The sequence below is a fragment of the Pithys albifrons genome, chromosome 3, assembly GCF_047495875.1.
Source record: "Pithys albifrons albifrons isolate INPA30051 chromosome 3, PitAlb_v1, whole genome shotgun sequence".
NCBI lineage: Eukaryota > Metazoa > Chordata > Aves > Passeriformes > Thamnophilidae > Pithys > Pithys albifrons.
Window position 1 is genome coordinate 101076167 of NC_092460.1, and position 17253 is coordinate 101093419.

The 17253-nt window shown below is 54.3% G+C and overlaps 2 protein-coding genes across 6 annotated transcripts in view; one reads left to right on the top strand and one right to left on the bottom strand.

Annotated features, from left to right (window-relative positions):
* Window positions 1-93: 93 nt before the first annotated feature.
* IL15RA (interleukin 15 receptor subunit alpha) lies at window positions 94-16067 on the top strand. Of its 5 annotated transcripts, none has more exons than XM_071552910.1 (8): window positions 94-846; window positions 6400-6594; window positions 8683-8760; window positions 8956-9117; window positions 9288-9317; window positions 9580-9634; window positions 9728-10945; window positions 13294-16067. In XM_071552910.1, exons 1-7 carry the CDS (start codon window positions 765-767, stop codon window positions 9831-9833), a joined length of 708 nt encoding a protein of 235 aa, XP_071409011.1. In that variant the 5' UTR covers window positions 94-764; the 3' UTR covers window positions 9834-10945; window positions 13294-16067. The 5 variants fall into 5 exon arrangements, with proteins under 5 accessions (XP_071409011.1, XP_071409008.1, XP_071409007.1 ...); XM_071552907.1 differs by lacking the exon at window positions 94-846 and having other exon boundaries at window positions 6202-6594; window positions 13294-13527; window positions 14954-16067; XM_071552906.1 differs by lacking the exon at window positions 94-846 and having other exon boundaries at window positions 6202-6594.
* Window positions 8323-17253, bottom strand: part of FBH1 (F-box DNA helicase 1) — a 38067-nt gene continuing 29136 nt past the window's right edge. Inside the window, 4 exon segments of the mRNA XM_071552903.1 lie at window positions 8323-10957; window positions 12952-13058; window positions 14248-14373; window positions 15619-15816. Coding sequence (XP_071409004.1) covers window positions 10868-10957; window positions 12952-13058; window positions 14248-14373; window positions 15619-15816 — 521 coding nt within the window. The 3' untranslated portion in view covers window positions 8323-10867.

A 17253-nucleotide genomic window follows, 5' to 3' on the forward strand; every position in this document is an offset into this window, starting at 1 on the left:
GTTGCATCCCTTCAGATATTGCATCCCTTTCAGCTGTTGCATCCCTTCAGCTGTTGAATCCCTTCAGCTATTGCATCCCCACGCAGTGTTCTATCCCCCAGCCCTGACACTGCATCCCCCCAGGTATCCCACCCCGCCAGGTATCTCCTCATCCCCGCGGCCACTGAATCCCCCTCATCCTCTCCCGGCTATTCCATCCCTCTTCGGGTACCAAACTCCACACGCTTCCCCCAGGGTTTGTATTCCTCCAGCCTCTGCATCCCGGTATTTCCTCCCGTCGCGGGTATCGCCTCCCTGGGGTCCCGAATCCCCGCCGTGTCTCGAATCCCTCCGGGGTCCCGAATTCCCCCTGTGTCCCGAATTCCCCGCCGTTTCCCGAATCCCCGCTGTTTCCCGAATTCCCCGCCGTGTCCCGAATTTCCCCGGGGGTCCCGAATTCCCCCCGTGTCCCGAATTTTCCCCGGGGTCCCGAATTCCCCGCGTGCCCCGAATTCCCTTCGGGGTCCCGAATCCGTCCCGAGTTCCCCGCCGTTTCCCGAATCCCCGCCGTGTCCCGAATTCCCCCCGGGGTCGCGAATCCCCCCGGAGTCCCGGATCCCTCCTTGCGGGTATCCCATCCCGCCCCTGGGCGCTGCCCATCCCGGCAGGGCGGCGCGCCCCTCCCGTTGTCCCGGCTCGAAAGCGAAAGCGAAACCGAGCCGTGCCACGCCGTGCCGGCCGGGGCAGCGCCGCGGATCCCCCTCGGGTCTGGAGCTCGCCGGCCGATGGCGCGGACGCTGCTGGCGCTGCTGTGCGGGATCGCCCCTGTGCTGCTGCTGCTGCTGCTCCGCGTCGCCGCCGACACCGGTAAGAAGGGGCTGTGCCCGCTGCCCGGCTCCCGCCGCGGGGACCGGGCTGTGTCCGGGCTGCCCGCCCATTCCCCGGGGTGCCCACCCATTCCCAGGGGTACTCGCTCTTTTCCCGGGGTGCTCACCCATTCCTGGGGTGCCCACCCATTCCAAGGGGTACCCGCACTGCTCCCCCGGGGTGCCCGCACCTTTCTTGGGGCACCCACCCATTCCCGGGGTGCCCACCCATTCCAAGGGGTACCCGCACCTTCCCCGGGGTGCCCGGACCTTTCTTGGGGCGCCCACCCATTCCCGGGGTGCCCACCCATTCCAAGGGGTACCCGCACTGCTCCCCCGGGGTGCCAGCCCATTTCCAGGGGTGTCCACGCTGCTCCCCGAGGTGCCCGCACCTTTCCCGGGGTGCTCACCCATTCCAAGGGGTACCCGCACTGCTCCCCGGGGTTGCCCGCACCTTTCTTGGGGTGCCCACCCATTCCAGGAGTGCTCACCCATTCCAAGGGGTACCCGCACCTTCCCCGGGGTGTCCATTCCTTCCCAGGAGTTCCCGCTTCTTCTCCAGGGTGCCCACCCATTCCTAGAGGTGCCCACACCTTTCCTGGGGCGCCCACCCATTCCCAGGGGTGCCCACACCTTCCCCAGGGGTGCCTACCCATTCCAACAGGTGCCCACCCATTTCCAGGGATGCCCACAAATTCCCGGGGTGCCCCTCCTTTCCCGGGGTGCTCACCCATTTCTGAGGTGCTCACCCATTCCAAGGGGTACCCACCCATTCCCAGGGGTGCCCACACTTCTCCCCTGGGGTGCTCACACCTTCCTCGGGGTGCTCACCCATTCTCAGGGGTGCCCACGCTGCTCCCTGGGGTGCCCTCCCATTCCAAGGGGTGTCCACGAATTCCTGGGGTGCCCACCCATTCCCAGGGGTGCCCACCCATTCCAAGGGGAGCCTGTTCCACTTCCTGGGGTGCCCAGGCTCCCACTGGAGATGCCCACACTACCTGGGAGGTGCCCACACCGTCCCTCGAATGCCCACACTCCTCCCTGGAATGCCTGCTCTGCTCCCTGGGGTACCCACACCACTCCCTGGGGTACCTGAGCTGGGAATGTCCCATCGTGTGTCGTCTTTCCAAGAGCACAAAATCATGGAATAACTGGAGTGTTGAGCTGGGAAAGGTCTTTAAGGTCACGGAGTCCAATGATTAACCTGGCACTGCCAAGGCCACACTGCCCATGTCCCCAAGTGCCACATCCACAGGGAGACTTGAAACCCCTCCAGGGATGGGCACTCCAGCCTGTTCCAATCCTTGACCACCCTTTCCAGGCAGGAATTTCCCCAAATCCCCCCTGCCCCTGCCCTGGCACAGCCTGAGGCCGTGCCCTCTCCTCCTGTCCCTGTGCCCTGGGGCTCAGCCCGACCCCCTGTCCCGGCTCCCCCCTCCTGGCAGGGATTGCAGAGCCAGAAGGTGCCCCCTGAGCCTCCTTTGCTCCAGGCTGAGCCCCCCCAGCTCCCTCAGGATTCTCCAGCCCCTTCCCAGCTCCATTCCCTGCCCTGCACACGCAGCAGCTTTGGGAAAAATCCCGCCCCAGCTCCGAGCAGCGATTCCAAGAACCCCCGGGAGCCTCTGGCAGCGGCAAGACCATTATGAAATATTTAATCAACTGGAAATGAGGGAAGGATTTGTGTGGGAATGAGGCTGGAAGGGAGCTCTGCTGCCTCCTCTCCAGGTCCCATCTGCTGCCAAAGCCCTGGGAAAGGAATGTCTCCCTGTTTATATCGGGATGATGGGAGTGGCGAGGGCTACGGAACATCCGCAGGGACAGATAAGTGGGAATTGCTGCCAGCTCTGGGGACACACACGTGGCTCCGACCTCAGGACAGGCTGGAAATAGCCCTCCATGAATCCCTGACCACAAATCCCAGGCCTTGGGACAACATTCCTGGCTGAGCTGGTGCAGTCAGGACCCACTTGGGGCAGAAAACACGATTTTATGGAATATTAAGAGAACATTAATCCACCATTTATTGCTTTTAGTTCAGGTGGTGGGTAATTTGGGATGTGTTGCTGCATCCCACAATCCCATCCTCTCCTGCTTTCCAAAAATATTTACAGGAATATTGTAAATATTTTACAGTTAAAACATGACAAAGTGTTATTTATTTCCCTGATTTTGGTGTTTCTCCTGAATTCTCCAGTCTTGGCTCCACACCTCTGAAATTCCTCTTTTTTCCCTTCATTTTTGGCTTTTGGTTTTCCAACAAAATAAGCCCTTTTGGTGATAATTTTCCAAGAACAGCCAAGTTTTCCTAGTGTGGATTCTCTGGTGTCCGTGGCTGTGCATCCCTGTGGACCTGGAGGTGGACATGGAATGTCTGGGACATCCTGGCCCTGTTCCCACTGTTTTGCTTCCCAACATTCCCATAAATTCATCCCCACAGGCACCATTTGGGATCACTGGCAAAAAAAAGGACCAAAAAAAGGGAAAATAGAACCATGAACTTAATCCCTGATAAACCAAAACCTGGGAATATTGTGCATGTCTCAGCCTGGATATCCCACCCCAGCAGGATGCAGGGAATTCAGATGGAAATAAGGCAGCTGGAGGCATTTTCCTGGAAAGGTTGGCACTGCTGCTCCCTTGGGATGTTGGCCAAGGAATGGGATGAGTCCTCCAGCTCTTGTGCTGACACATCCATGGGGAATTCCAACTCACTGCCAAGGGATCAAAGCCCAGATTGTGGCCATGCAGCTCCAGGGCCGGAAACAGGAGAGCCCAAACATTCCCTGCCCTTGGCACGTGCTTCGTGCCACCAGACCAGCTGAAATCCAGGGTGGGAGACACCGGATTGGGATCCTGGAGAGCTCTGCTCGTCAAAGGACTGGGAATTTTTTGGAAGAGATGGTTTTCCAGTCAAACCAACTGAGGAAAAAGTCCTTTTTTTTTTTTTTTGGAGGGATCAGGACGATGAGGGCAGGTTGAAAGTCTGGAAGGCACAAAGGGGACTGGCATGTCCCTGTTTTTTAGGGATGTTTTGGTGCTTCTGGCAGCGTTTCCAGCAGGAGTGGCCGGGAGTTGGCACTGGAAGGGCTTTCCATTCACTCACTCCTGGCCTGGGGCCTGGTGAGGGTGTGGTGGCACAGCCCAGTTTCCTCGAATTCGCCTTGAAGGTGGTGCTGTTTCCAGGAACTCCCTGCAGGCACTGGCAGCAGCCCCTGGGCACGTGCCAATGCCACGGATCCACCAAGCGGAGCACATTCCCCTTGGGATGGTCTGGGGATACAGGAATTAGGGCAGGGCATTTTTAGAGTGAAGGAGGTTTTTATCTCAGGGGGTTTCAGGGGCCTGGGGGAGCACCTTGTGCTCCTGTCCCCACTGTCACTGTGCCATTGTCCCCTTCCTAGTGCTCCCACTTCCAGTGTGTCCCCTTTCTACTGTGCTCTCCTTCCCACTGTGCTCCCATCCCACTGTATTCCCATTCCCACTGTGTCACTGTCCCCACTGTGCTCCCACTCCCAGTGTGTCCCCTTTCTACTGTGCTCTCCTTCCCACTGTGCTCCCATCCCACTGTGCCACTGTCCCCTTCCCACTGTGCTCCCACTCCCAGTGTATCCCCTTCCCACTGTGTTCCCATTCCCATTGTATTCCCATTCCCATTCCCACTGTCCTCCCCTTCCCACTGTGCTCTCATCCCACTGTGCTCCCATCCCCACTGTGTTTCCATCCCACTGTGCTCCCATTCCCACTGTTTCCATTCCCACTGTGCTCCCATTCCCACTGTGTCCCCATTCCACTGTGCTCCCATTCCCACTGTTTCCATTCCCACTGTGCTCCCATTCCCACTGTGTCCCCATCCCACTGTGCTCCCATTCCACTCTTTTCCCACTGTCCTCTAATTCCCACTGTGCTCCCATCCCCACTGGCCTCCCCTTCCCACTGTGCTCTAATTCCAACTGTGTTCCCATTCCCACTGTGTTCCCATCCCAGATGTATTTCTGCAGGCTGGATGAGCAGGGCAACACCCAATCCCTGTATCCACCCCGGAGCAGGATTTCATGGAACCATGGAATGATTTGCATTGGAAAGGCACCATCCAATTCCAGCCATGGCAGGGACACCTCCCACCATCCCAGTTTGCTCCAGCCTGGCCATGGACACTCCCAGCACCTCCCACCATCCCAGTTCACTCCAGCCTGGCCATGGGCACTCCCAGTACCTCCCACTATGCCAGTTAATTCCAGTCTGGCCAGGGGCACTCCCAACACCTCCCACTATCCCAGTTAACTCCAGCCTGGCCATGGACACTCCCAGCACCTCCCACCATCCCAGTTAACTCCAGCCTGACCATGGACACTCCCAACACCTCCCACCATCCCAGTTTGCTCCAGCCTGGCCTTGGGCACTCCCAGCACCTCCCACCATCCCAGTTCACTCCAGCCTGGCCTTGGACACTCCCAATACCTCCCACCATCCCAGTTTATTTCAGCCTGGCCATGGACACTCCCAGCACCTCCCACCATCCCAGTTAACTCCAACCTGACCATGGACACTCCCAACACCTCCCACCATCCCAGTTTGCTCCAGCCTGGCCATGGACACTCCCAACACCTCCCACCATCCCAGTTAACTCCAGCCTGACCATGGACACTCCCAACACCTCCCATCATCCCAGTTTGCTCCAGCCTGGCCAGGGACACTCCCAACACCTCCCACTATCCCAGTTTACTCCAGCCTGGCCTTGGGCACTCCCAGCACCTCCCACCATCCCAGTTTACTCCAGTCTGGCCATGGGCACTCCCAACACCTCCCACTATCCCAGTTTACTCCAGCCTGACCATGGACACTCCCAGCACCTCCCACCATCCCAGTTAACTCCAGTCTGGCCATGGACACTCCCAGCACCTCCCACCATCCCAGTTAACTCCAGCCTGACCATGGACACTCCCAACACTTCCCACATCCCAGTTAACTCCAGCCTGACCATGGACACTCCCAGCACCTCCCACCATCCCAGTTCACTCCAGCCTGGCCAGGGACACTCCCAACACCTCCCACCATCCCAGTTTGCTCCAGCCTGGCCAGGGACACTCCCAGCACCTCCCACTATCCCAGTTAACTCTAGCCTGGCCAGGGACACTCCCAACACCTCCCACTATCCCAGTTTACTCCAGCCTGGCCAGGGACACTCCCAACACCTCCCACCATCCCAGTTTGCTCCAGCCTGGCCTTGGGCACTCCCAACACCTCCCACCATCCCAGTTAACTCCAGCCTGACCATGGACACTCCCAACACCTCCCACCATCCCAGTTTGCTCCAGCCTGACCATGGACACTCCCAGCACCTCCCACCATCCCAGTTTATTCCAGCGTGGCCATGGACACTCCCAGCACCTCCCACCATCCCAGTTTGCTCCAGCCTGGCCAGGGACACTCCCAACACCTCCCACCATCCCAGTTCACTCCAACCTGGCCATGGACACTCCCAGGGATGAGCAGGGCGTTCCGGGTGGTTCCCGGTGTCCCAGCTGCCATTCCATGTGTTTCTCTCCGTGCCCAGCGCGGTGCAGCCGCCCCCAGGACGTGCCCAACGCCCACATCGAGGTGGGCACCGACATGGGGCTGCACTCGCTGCTCCGCTACTCCTGTGCCGTGGGGTACAAGCGCCGCGCCGGCACCTCCAGCCTCATCCGGTGTGTCCAACCCGACGGATCCGCCCGGCCCCGATGGACACACCCCACCCTGCAGTGCATCCGTGAGCTCCCCGTGGGAATCGGGAGTGGGAATGTCTCCATGTGCACAGGGTGTGGGGAGGGGGTGGGTCTCCTGCTCAGCTTTTGGGGAGGGGGTTTAGTCTGTGGGATAAACAATGGGAGCTCCGGGTGTTGTCCATGGGGTGGGAAAAGCAGTTAGGGACAACCTCCAGGTGATGTCTGTGGAGTGGGAAAACCAATGAGGGACAAGCTCCAGGTGATGTCTGTGAGGTGGAAAAACCAATGAGGGACAAGGTCCGTGTGATGTCTGTGGGTTGGGAAAAGCAATGAGGGACAAGCTCTGGGTGATGTCCATGGGTTGGGAAAACCAATGAGGGACAAGCTCTGGGTGATGTCTGTGGAGTGGGAAAACTATTTAGGGACAAGCTCTGGGTGATGTCCGTGGGTTGGGAAAATCAATGAGGGACAAACTCCATCCAGGTGATGGCTGTGGGTTGGGAAAACCAATTAGAGACAAGCTCTGGGTGATGTCTGTGGGGTGGAAAAACCAATGAGGGATAAGCTCTGGGTGATGTCCGTGGGTTGGGAAAACCAGTTAGGGACGAGCTCCAGGTGATGTCTGTGGGGTGGGAGGGAGGTGTTGGATCTCCTGCTCAGCTTGTGGGGAGGGGGTTTAATCCATGGGATAAGCAATGGGGGAGGGAGAGATCCAGGTGTTGTCCATGGGTTGGGAAAACCAATGAGGGACAAGCTCTGGGTGATGTCCATGGGTTGGGAAAAGCAATTAGGGACAAGCTCTGGGTGATGTCCGTGGGTTGGGAAAAGCAATGAGGGACAAACTCTATCCAGGTGATGTCCGTGGGGTGGGAAAACCAGTGAGGGACAAGCTCTGGATGATGTCCATGGGTTGGGAAACCCAGTGAGGGACAAGCTCTGGATGATGTCCGTGGGTTGGGAAAACTAATTAGGAACAAGCTCCAGGTGATGTCTGTGGGTTGGGAAAAGCAATGAGGGACAAACTCTATCCAGGTGATGTCCGTGGGTTGGGAAAACCAGTTAGGGACGAGCTCCAGGTGATGTCTGTGGGGTGGGAGGGAGGTGTTGGATCTCCTGCTCAGCTTGTGGGGAGGGGGTTTAATCCATGGGATAAGCAATGGGGGAGGGAGAAATCCAGGTGTTGTCCATGGGTTGGGAAAACCAATGAGGGACAAGCTCTGGGTGATGTCCATGGGTTGGGAAAAGCAATTAGGGACAAGCTCTGGGTGATGTCTGTGGGTTGGGAAAACCAGTTAGGGACAACCTCCAGGTGATGTCCATGGGGTGAGAAAAACTAATGAGGGAGAAGCTCTGGGTGATGTCCATGGGTTGGGAAAACCAGTTAGGGACAAGGTCCAGGTGATGTCCGTGGGGTGGGAAAAACCAATGAGGGACAAGCTCTGGGTGATGACCATGAGTTGGAAAAACCAATGAGGGACAAGCTCTGGGTGATGTCTGTGGGTTGGGAGGGAGGTGTTGGATCTCCTGCTCAGCTTGTGGGGAAGGGTTTAATCCATGGGATAAGCAATGGGGGAGGGAGAGATCCAGGTGTTGTCCATGGGTTGGGAAAACCAATTAGAGACAAGCTCCAGGTGATGTCTGTGGGTTGGGAAAACCAAACCAAGGTTTAGGGCTTGGCAGATTTGGTGTTCCCAGACCTGGGAGAGGAAGGGAAAGCCTGGGAAGGACAATATTCCCAGGGGTTCCATTCCAACTCAGGGGATCCTGTGGGATTTATCCTGGAGAATCCAACACCAGGAATGTGGAATTTATACATTTCACACAACAAAGAAGCATTACAGGAACCAGAGAGGGCCCTTCTGGGAAATGGGATGATAAAATCACTGAAAGTGGGGATTCCCTGGAATGAGGAGCAGGAAAACAACACCCAAGAGAGGCCAGACTAGTAATTAATGCACTAATGAACCAATCCACACTAATTCCCATGTTTGTTAAAAAACAGGGAACAGTTTGGACAGTGGGTGGGTATTTTTGTGGAGTGACCCCCCAGCAGTGTTGAGTTTCCAACCCAACAAACCAGTCAGGTTTATTCCCTGGTTTTGATGCTGTTCCCATGTTGTGTTTTCCCAAAGGAGACCCAGCTCTGGCCCGACAAACCCCTGGCCCGACGATCCCGATGGTGCCACACCCGGAGAGCACAACCCCGAGGGGTGAGAATGGGGGAGCTGAGCCCATGGGGGTCAGGGGGGCCAAAACATCCCAGTTAATTCAATTCCCTGGAATGACACCGCTCTGGAGCTGCTGGATTTGGGGTGTTTTGGAGGCACGGAGACAACGGAGCTGCCCTTGGAGTTTTGGAAGTGGAAATGGAATTCAGTGGGAATTTTACACCCTTTTCCCTGCAGGAACCAGCCCAACTTCCAGCCCCTCTCCAGCAGGACAACCTGGAGCTGATGGGCCACCACTGGAGACATCCAGGCCCGTGGAGAAGCTTCCGGCACCGGACACATCCACGGTGGGAGAGGGGACAACCCCCCTGCCCGACACCCCCTTGGACAGTGCCACAGGTTGGGCCCCTTCCCATGGGAATAAATCCCACCCCTGAGGCTCATTCCAGCCTCCAAAACCTCTTTGTCTTTCCCAGTGGATTTTCCCCTTCGCTCCAAACTCCTGAGTGAGGCTCCTCCCATAATCCCATTTCCAGCTAAAAATTCCCCCTTTTGTCTCTTTTTTCCAGTTTCCACCCCAGCCTTGGCCTCTTCCATAGGTAAGATGAGCACATTTGGGGAAGGAGGGGCTTCTTTTCCTTAATTTTTAAGTTCCAAAACCCTTGGGGCTGCGGGACTTTATTCCATGGTCAGTGGGAATGTCACTGAGGTGGGAAGGACACAGCACCCAAATTTCCTCCTGGGAAGAGGAATTCCACGTTTGATCCCTCCCGGGGTGGGAAGGCACCCTGGGATTGTGTCCAAGGTTTTTGGGGCTCTATTTGGAGCTGGAAGACACTCATCAATCCCTCTTTCCCACAGGGCTTCTCCTGGTGCTCCTGGTCATGGGAATCGTGGCCTGCTGGAGGTGCAAAATGTGAGTATTCCAAAGGCCAGGGATGAGCTTTCCTTGCCCTGAAAGCCAAGGAAAGGCTCTGGATTGTCAGTGATGCTGCTCCTCCCTCCACAGGCACCCACGGTCAGGCTATGAGGTGACACCAGGGGACATTCCCATGGTGGCTCCTGCTGCTGGGAACGAGGAGGTGCCACCCCCTGGAATCGTCCCCGTGGGATGAGCACCCACAGCTGGGAAGTCGGTGCCCCTGCCAGCCCCAGGGGCGCTCCGGGCTCCCGGGGAAAGCCGGAGGATTCCCGGAGCGGTGGCACATCCTGGAGTGGTGACACATCCTGGAGTGGTGGCACCTCCCAGTGTCCATAGGAAAGCCGGAGGATTCCTGGAGCAGTGGCACATCCCGGAGTGGTGACACATCCTGGAGTGGTGACACCTCCCGGTGTCCATAGGAAAGCCGGAGGATTCCCGGAGTGGTGGCACATCCCGGAATGGTGACACATCCCAGTGTGGTGGCACCTCTCGGTGTCCATAGGAAAGCCGGAGGATTCCCGGAGTGGTGGCACATCCCGGAGTGGTGGCACCTCCCGATGTCCATAGGAAAGCTGGAGGATTCCTGGAGTGGTGGCACCTCCCAGTGTCCATAGGAAAGCCGGAGGATTCCCGGAGCGGTGGCACATCCCAGAGAGGTGGCACATCTGACTGTGGTGGCACCTCCCAGTGTCCACAGGGAGCAGGGAAAGCGGGAGCATTCCCAGAGCGGTGGCACATCCTGGTGTCCATGTGGAACAGGAACAGCCAGAGGATTCCCAGAGTGGGGCACATCCCAGAGAGGTGGCACATCCTGGAGCGGTGGCACATCCTGGTGTCCACACGGAGCACGGAGAGCAGGAGGATTCCTGGAGTGGTGGCACATCCCAGAGTGATGGCACCTCCCAGTATCCACAGGGAGCAGGGAAAGCCAGAGGATTCCTGGAGTGATGGCACCTCCCAGTGTCCACAGGGAGCAGGGAAAGCCAGAGGATTCCTGGAGCGGTGGCACATCCCAGTGTCCACAGGGAGCAGGGACAGCTGGAGGATTCCCGGAGCGGTGGCACCTCCCGGTGTGGTGGCACCTCCCAGTATCCACAGGGAACAGGGAAAGCCGGAGGATTCCTGGAGTGATGGCACCTCCCGGTGTCCACAGGAAAGCCGGAGGATTCCTGGAGCCGTGGCACATCCCAGACTGGTGGCACATCCCGGTGTCCACAGGGAGCATCCTCATCCCAGGGATGTGTGGCTGCTCTTCCCAGCCTGGATCGGCGATTCCCATGGAGGACACGGCTCCAGGTCCCACAGGTGAGGGGGGTCCTGCAGCAGGAGCCAGGATTGCAAGGAATGGGCTCTGTGCTCTGGGAGGGCTGTTTGGGATGCTGGATTGGGGGGTTTGGGATGTTGGGATTTGGGAGTTTGGGATGATGAATTGGGGGTTTGGGATATTGGGATTTGGGGGTTTAGGATGTTGGGATTTGAGGGTTTGGGATGCTGGACTTGGGAGTTTGGGATGCTGGATTTGGGGGTTTAGGATGTCAGGATTTGGGAGTTTGGGATGTTGGGATTTGGGAGTTTGGGATGATGAATTGGGGGGTTTGGGATGTCGGGATTTGGGAGTTTGGGATGCTGGACTGGGGGGTTTGGGATGTCAGGATTTGGGGGTTTGGGATGCTGGATTTGGGGGTTTGGGATGTCGGGATTTGGGGGTTAGGGATGTCGGGATTGGGGGGTTTGGGATGCTGGGATTTGGGAGTTTGGGATGTCGGGATTTGGGAGTTTGGGATGCTGGGATTTGGGGGTTTAGGATGTCGGGATTGGGGGGTTTGGGATGCTGGGATTTGGGAGTTTGGGATGTTGGGATTTGGGAGTTTGGGATGCTGGGATTTGGGGGTTTGGGATGTCGGGATTGGGGGGTTTGGGATGCTGGGATTTGGGAGTTTGGGATGTTGGGATTTGGGGGTTTGGGATGTTGGGATTTGGGAGTTTGGGATGATGAATTGGGGGGTTTGGGATGTCGGGATTTGGGGGTTTGGGATGTCGGGATTTGGGAGTTTGGGATGCTGGACTGGGGGGTTTGGGATGTCAGGATTTGGGGGTTTGGGATGCTGGATTTGGGGGTTTGGGATGTTGGGATTTGGGAGTTTGGGATGTTGGGATTTGGGAGTTTGGGATGATGAATTGGGGGGTTTGGGATGTTGGGATTTGGGGGTTTGGGATGTGGGGATTTGGGAGTTTGGGATGTGGGGATTTGGGGGTTTGGGATGCCGGAATTGGGGGTTTGGGATGTTGGGATTTGGGAGTTTGGGATGATGAATTGGGGGGTTTGGGATGTCAGGATTTGGGGGGTTTGGGATGCCGGGATTTGGGGGTTTGGGATGCCGGGATTTGGGGGTTTGGGATGCCGGGATTTGGGGGGTTTGGGATGTCGGGATTTGGGGGTTTGGGATGCCGGGATTTGGGGGTTTGGGATGCCGGGATTTGGGGGTTTGGGATGCCGGGATTGGGGAGTTTGGGATGTTGGGATTTGGGAGTTTGGGATTTGGGAGTTTGGGATGCCGGGATTTGGGAGTTTGGGATGCTGGATTGGGGGGTTTGGGATGTTGGGATTGGGGGGTTTGGGATGTTGGGATTTGGGAGTTTGGGATGTTGGGATTTGGGGGTTTGGGATGCTGGACTAGGGGGTTTGGGATGTCAGGATTTTGGGGGTTGGGATGCTGGATTTGGGAGTTTGGGATGCTGGATTTGGGGGTTTGGGATGTTGGGATTGGGGGGTTTGGGATGTTGGGATTTGGGGGTTTGGGATGTCAGGATTTGGATGGAAGAAAGGAAGGAAGAAAGAAGGAAGGAAGGAAAGACAAAGGACAGAAAGGAAAGATAGAAAGGAAGGAAGGATAGAAAGGATGGAAAGAACAGGAAGGATGGAAAGAACAGAAAGGATGGAAAGAACAGAAAGGATGGAAAGAACAGAAAGGATGGAAAGAACAGAAAGGATGGAAAGAACAGAAAGGGATTGCAGCCCTGCAGACAGGGATAATGAAATCTTGGAGAGAACTTGGGATCTGTGGAAAACAACACCCAAATGCCCAAATCTTGGGGAAAAATGCTGCAATCTTGTGTTTTCCTGCTGGAATTCCAGTATGGAGCAGCAAAACGCAGGAAAAACGTGACCTTGGCTATCCTGGTCTGTGCCAGCACAAGTCCCCCTGAAACTTTGGATCAGGGGGAATCCTGGGATCATCCTTAGGTGCAGGTATCCTGAATAACCCCACGGATTTAGGAGGGTTTTCCTGCCTTGGAAAGGTTTCACTTACCCCATCCAGGGACAAAAGGTGTTCCAGGGATTTGGGCAGCTGGAGACACTTCCTGGCCCGTGTCATTGCAATGTAGAGCAGGTTCCACTCCTCCTCAGGGAACAGGCCTAGGGAGGAGGGGAATGATCCATGGATTCAGGACAGCCCTGTCCTCCTTCCAGTGGACAAGGCTTGGAGCAACAGGGGACAGTGAGTGGGAGGCGTCCCTGTGGCACTGGTTGGGCTCTGAGGTCCTGCCAACCCAAACCATTCCATGATTCCCTGGGAAAGCGGGAATGTGCATCCCTGTTTGCTGTGCAGGTCCTGCCCCCATCCAGGCTCCATCCCACATTCCTCCCTCAGGCACAGGCAGAGGAGCCGCTCCCAGCTCTGGGTTCTCCCAGCTCTGGGTTTTCCCACCTGTGGAGCACAGACTTGGCCCGGGGGAGTTTCCCAGCCTCTGGAATCTGCTCTTTGGGAAGAGCCCAGCCCCTCCAAAGCACCAGCCTGACAAAGCAGTGGCTCTGCCCAGCCTGGATTGGTCTCTCTCTGTTGCTACAATGGCAGGAATATTCATGGAATCAGAGAATCCTTAAGGTTGGAAAAGCCCTCTAAGTTCATGGAGTCCAACCACCCCCAGCACTTCCACACTATCCATGTCTCCAAGGGCCACATCCACAGGGATTTGAAACCCCTCCAGGGATGGGAACTCCAACCTGTTCCAAGGCCTGACCACCCTTTCCATGATGGGATTTTCCCAAAATCCACCCTGGCCCTGCCCTGGCCCAGCCTGAGGCCATTCCCTCTCCTCCTGTCCCTGTCCCTGGAGCAGAGCCCGACCCCTCCAGGGGCTGCAGCACCCACAGCTTCTTCTGCAATCCTGGAATCATTTGGGTTGGGAAAGCCCTCAGAGATCATGGAGTCCAACCATCCCCATCCCTGCCAAGGCCACCCCTGCCCATGTCCCCAAGTGCCACCTCCACAGGGCTGTGAAACCCCTCCAGGGATGGGAACTCCCCCTGCCCTGGGCAGCTGTGCCAGTGCCTGCCCACCCTTTGCATGGAGAACTTTTCCATCCTGTGCCATCCCAACCCCTCCTGGTGCCATGGGAGGCCATTCCCTCTTGTCCTGTGCCTGTTCCCTGGGAGCAGAGCTCACCCCCCATGGCTGCCCCTCCTGTTCCAGAGAGCCAGAAGGTGCCCCCTGAGCCTCCTTTGCTCCAGGCTGAGCCCCCCCAGCTCCCTCAGGATTCTCCAGCCCCTTCCCAGCCCCGCTCCATGCCCTGCCCACACTGCTCTCCCATTCCCAGCCCCTCACCTGAGGCAGGGCTGGGGCTGCTCCGGGAGGCTCCGCTCGCTCCGGGCGCTCTCAGGAAATCCTCAGCCACCAGCACCGTGTGGAATTCCCGCCCCTTGGCTTGGTGGACGGTTCCAATGACATAGTCTGGATGCAGCACCCGTGGGAGAAGGAGGAAAGAGGGAAAGCAGATCAGTCCTGGCAGCACTGGGGTGGTTTTGGTTTCATTCCATCCTCCATTCATTTCATTTCTCCCCAAATGTAACGAGAAGCTCCTCTGTTGGGAATCCTGATGGATGAGGACAATTCCCACCCCAACTCTCAGGCAGGAATGTTCTTTCTTTGATGGCTTTCCACTTGATTGCTTTGTCCCCTTCCCACATTTCAGTCTGAATATCCATAGAATCATAAAACTATGGAATGGTTTGGGTGGGAAGGACCTTAAGGATCATGCAGATCCACCCCCAACCCCTCCCACTGTCCCAGGTGCTCCAGCCTGGCCTTGGACACTGCCAGGGATGGATCCAGGGGCAGCCACAGCTTCTCTGGGAAATCCAGCCCACCTTGGACACTGCCAGGGATGGATCCAGGGGCAGCCACAGCTTCTCTGGGAAATCCAGCCCAGCCCCTGCCCACCCTCCAGACAGAAATTCCTTCCTTCTCCCTCCACAGGACCCATTCAGTGCTTGGCAATTCCAGAATTCCTCCCCAATCTTTTCTTCCACAGCAAAGTGTTCCCTCCAGTGATGTCCCAACACGTCAGGACTTGACAAGGTCACACTGGGAATTCAAATTCTCCCAAAGAAATTCCCATTGCTCAAATTCCTCATGTTCTCAAATTCCTTGGATTTCTGGTTTCATCAGAAGAACATGAAGAACATTTGTATGGAATCCCAGAATGGTTTGAGTTGGAAGGGACATTAAAGCCCATCCAGTTCCACCCCCAACCCCTCCCACTGTCTCAGGTGCTCCAGCCTGGCCTTGGACACTGCCAGGGATGGATCCAGGGGCAGCCACAGCTTCTCTGGGAAATCCAGCCCAGCCCCTGCCCACCCTCCCACCCACCAATCCCTTCCCAACAGCCCCCCCAGCCCTGCCCTCTGGCACTGGGAACCATTCCCTGTGTCCTGGCCCTCCAGGCCTTGGCCCCAGTCCCTCCCCAGCTCTCCTGAAGCCCCTTCAGGCCCTGCCAGGGGCTCTCAGGTGGCCCTGGACCCTTCTATTCTCCAGGTGACTCCCCCAGAATTCCCAAATCCACAGCAGAGGGATCCAGCCCTGGAGCAGCTCCTGCCCTTCCCCTTTCTCCCTGAAATCCCAGCTGGCTCCAAGCCCAGTGTTTTCCAGGCCCCAGCCCTGGCAGAGCCCCCGGCTCGGTGCCTGTCCCGGATTTACCCGCCAGCCCCTCCTGGCACACGTGGCAGTTCCGGATGCTCGGCAGGATCTGCGGGAGCCGCTCCCGGTGCCGCTGCACGATGCGGAGCTGCTCCTGCAGGGCCGTGTCCTGCCCCCGCTCCGCCAGTTCCCGCAGCCCCCGCAGCCCCCCGGAGCGGGCCCAGCGCCCGATGGAGCCGTCCTGGATCTGCAGCCGCACTGCGGGGTGAGACTGGGTCAGCCAGAGCGGCTGTGCCGCCGTCGGGTATCGGAATAGTAACAGATCAACGTTACACATTGTTATATTGTTATTGTCGTATGTTGTTGTTATTATTATAACATTTTATAATATATTACGTGATGTCTTACGGGGTTTTTATGAAGATGGTCCCAATAGTAATAAAATACATATGAAATATATTATAATTGTGTATTATTATTATTTTATTATTATTATATTATTATTTTATTATTAGTCTTATTATTCTTATTATTTTATTATTCTTATTCTTATTCTTCTTATTCTTCTTATTATTTTATTATTCTTATTCTTCTTCTTATTATTATTTTATTATTATTATATTATTATTTTATTATTAGTCTTATTATTCTTATTATTTTATTATTCTTATTCTTATTCTTCTTATTATTATTATTTTATTATTATTATTATTTTATTGTTGTTGTTATTATTATCATGTTATTATTCTATATTATATTACACGATGCCTCAGGGGTTCTTTTATGAAGAGGGTCCCAATAGTAACAATATTACAATAACATATGGATGAAATTTAAATAATAATAATAATAATAATAATAATAATAATAATAATAATGATAATAAATAATAATAAGTTTTTTTAATTATTATGTTGTTGTTGTTGGGTGTTGTTGTTGTTATTATTATTATTATTATTGTAATATTTTCTAATATATTCCACGATGCCTCATGGTTGTTTTTTTTTCTGAAGAGGGTCCCAATAGTAACAATATTACAGTAATATACATATGAAATTTAATTGCATATTATTATTATTATTAATACTATTCTTCTTATTATTATTGTTTGTTGTTGTTGCTATTATTATTATTATTATGATTATTATTATGATTACTACTGTTATTATTATTATACTTTATAAGATATTCCACGATGCCTCAGGGTTGGTTTTTTTATGAAGAGGGTCCCATAGTAATAATATTACAATAATATACATATGAAATATAATTGCTTATTATTATTATGTTGTTCGTTGTTTGCTGTTGTTTTTGTTGTTGTTGTTATTATTATTATACTATTATTATTATAATTGTCATATTATTATTATGATTGTCATATTATTATTATTGAATTATTATTGAATTATTATTATTGAATAATAATAATAATAATAATAATAATAATAATAATAATAATTATTATTATTATTATTATTATTATTATTATTATTATTATTATTATTATTATTATTATTAATAAGATATTCCACGATGCCTCAGGGTTGGTTATTTTTGAAGAGGGTCCCAATAGTCATAATATTACAATAATATAGAATGCATATAAAATATAATTGTGTTATATTAATATTATTTTATCATAGCAATATTAATATCATATTATTATAATAGATAGTGTAATGTGATATATTATAA

Coding starts and splice junctions, on each gene's coding strand:
- IL15RA (XM_071552906.1), top strand. CDS start 6,315: ATGGACACTCCCAGGGATGAGCAGGGCGTTCCGGGTGGTTCCCGGTGT. Junction 8,761..8,955: donor GGAGAGCACAACCCCGAGGG/GTGAGAATGGGG, acceptor TTTTCCCTGCAG/GAACCAGCCCAACTTCCAGC. Junction 9,318..9,579: donor AGCCTTGGCCTCTTCCATAG/GTAAGATGAGCA, acceptor TCTTTCCCACAG/GGCTTCTCCTGGTGCTCCTG.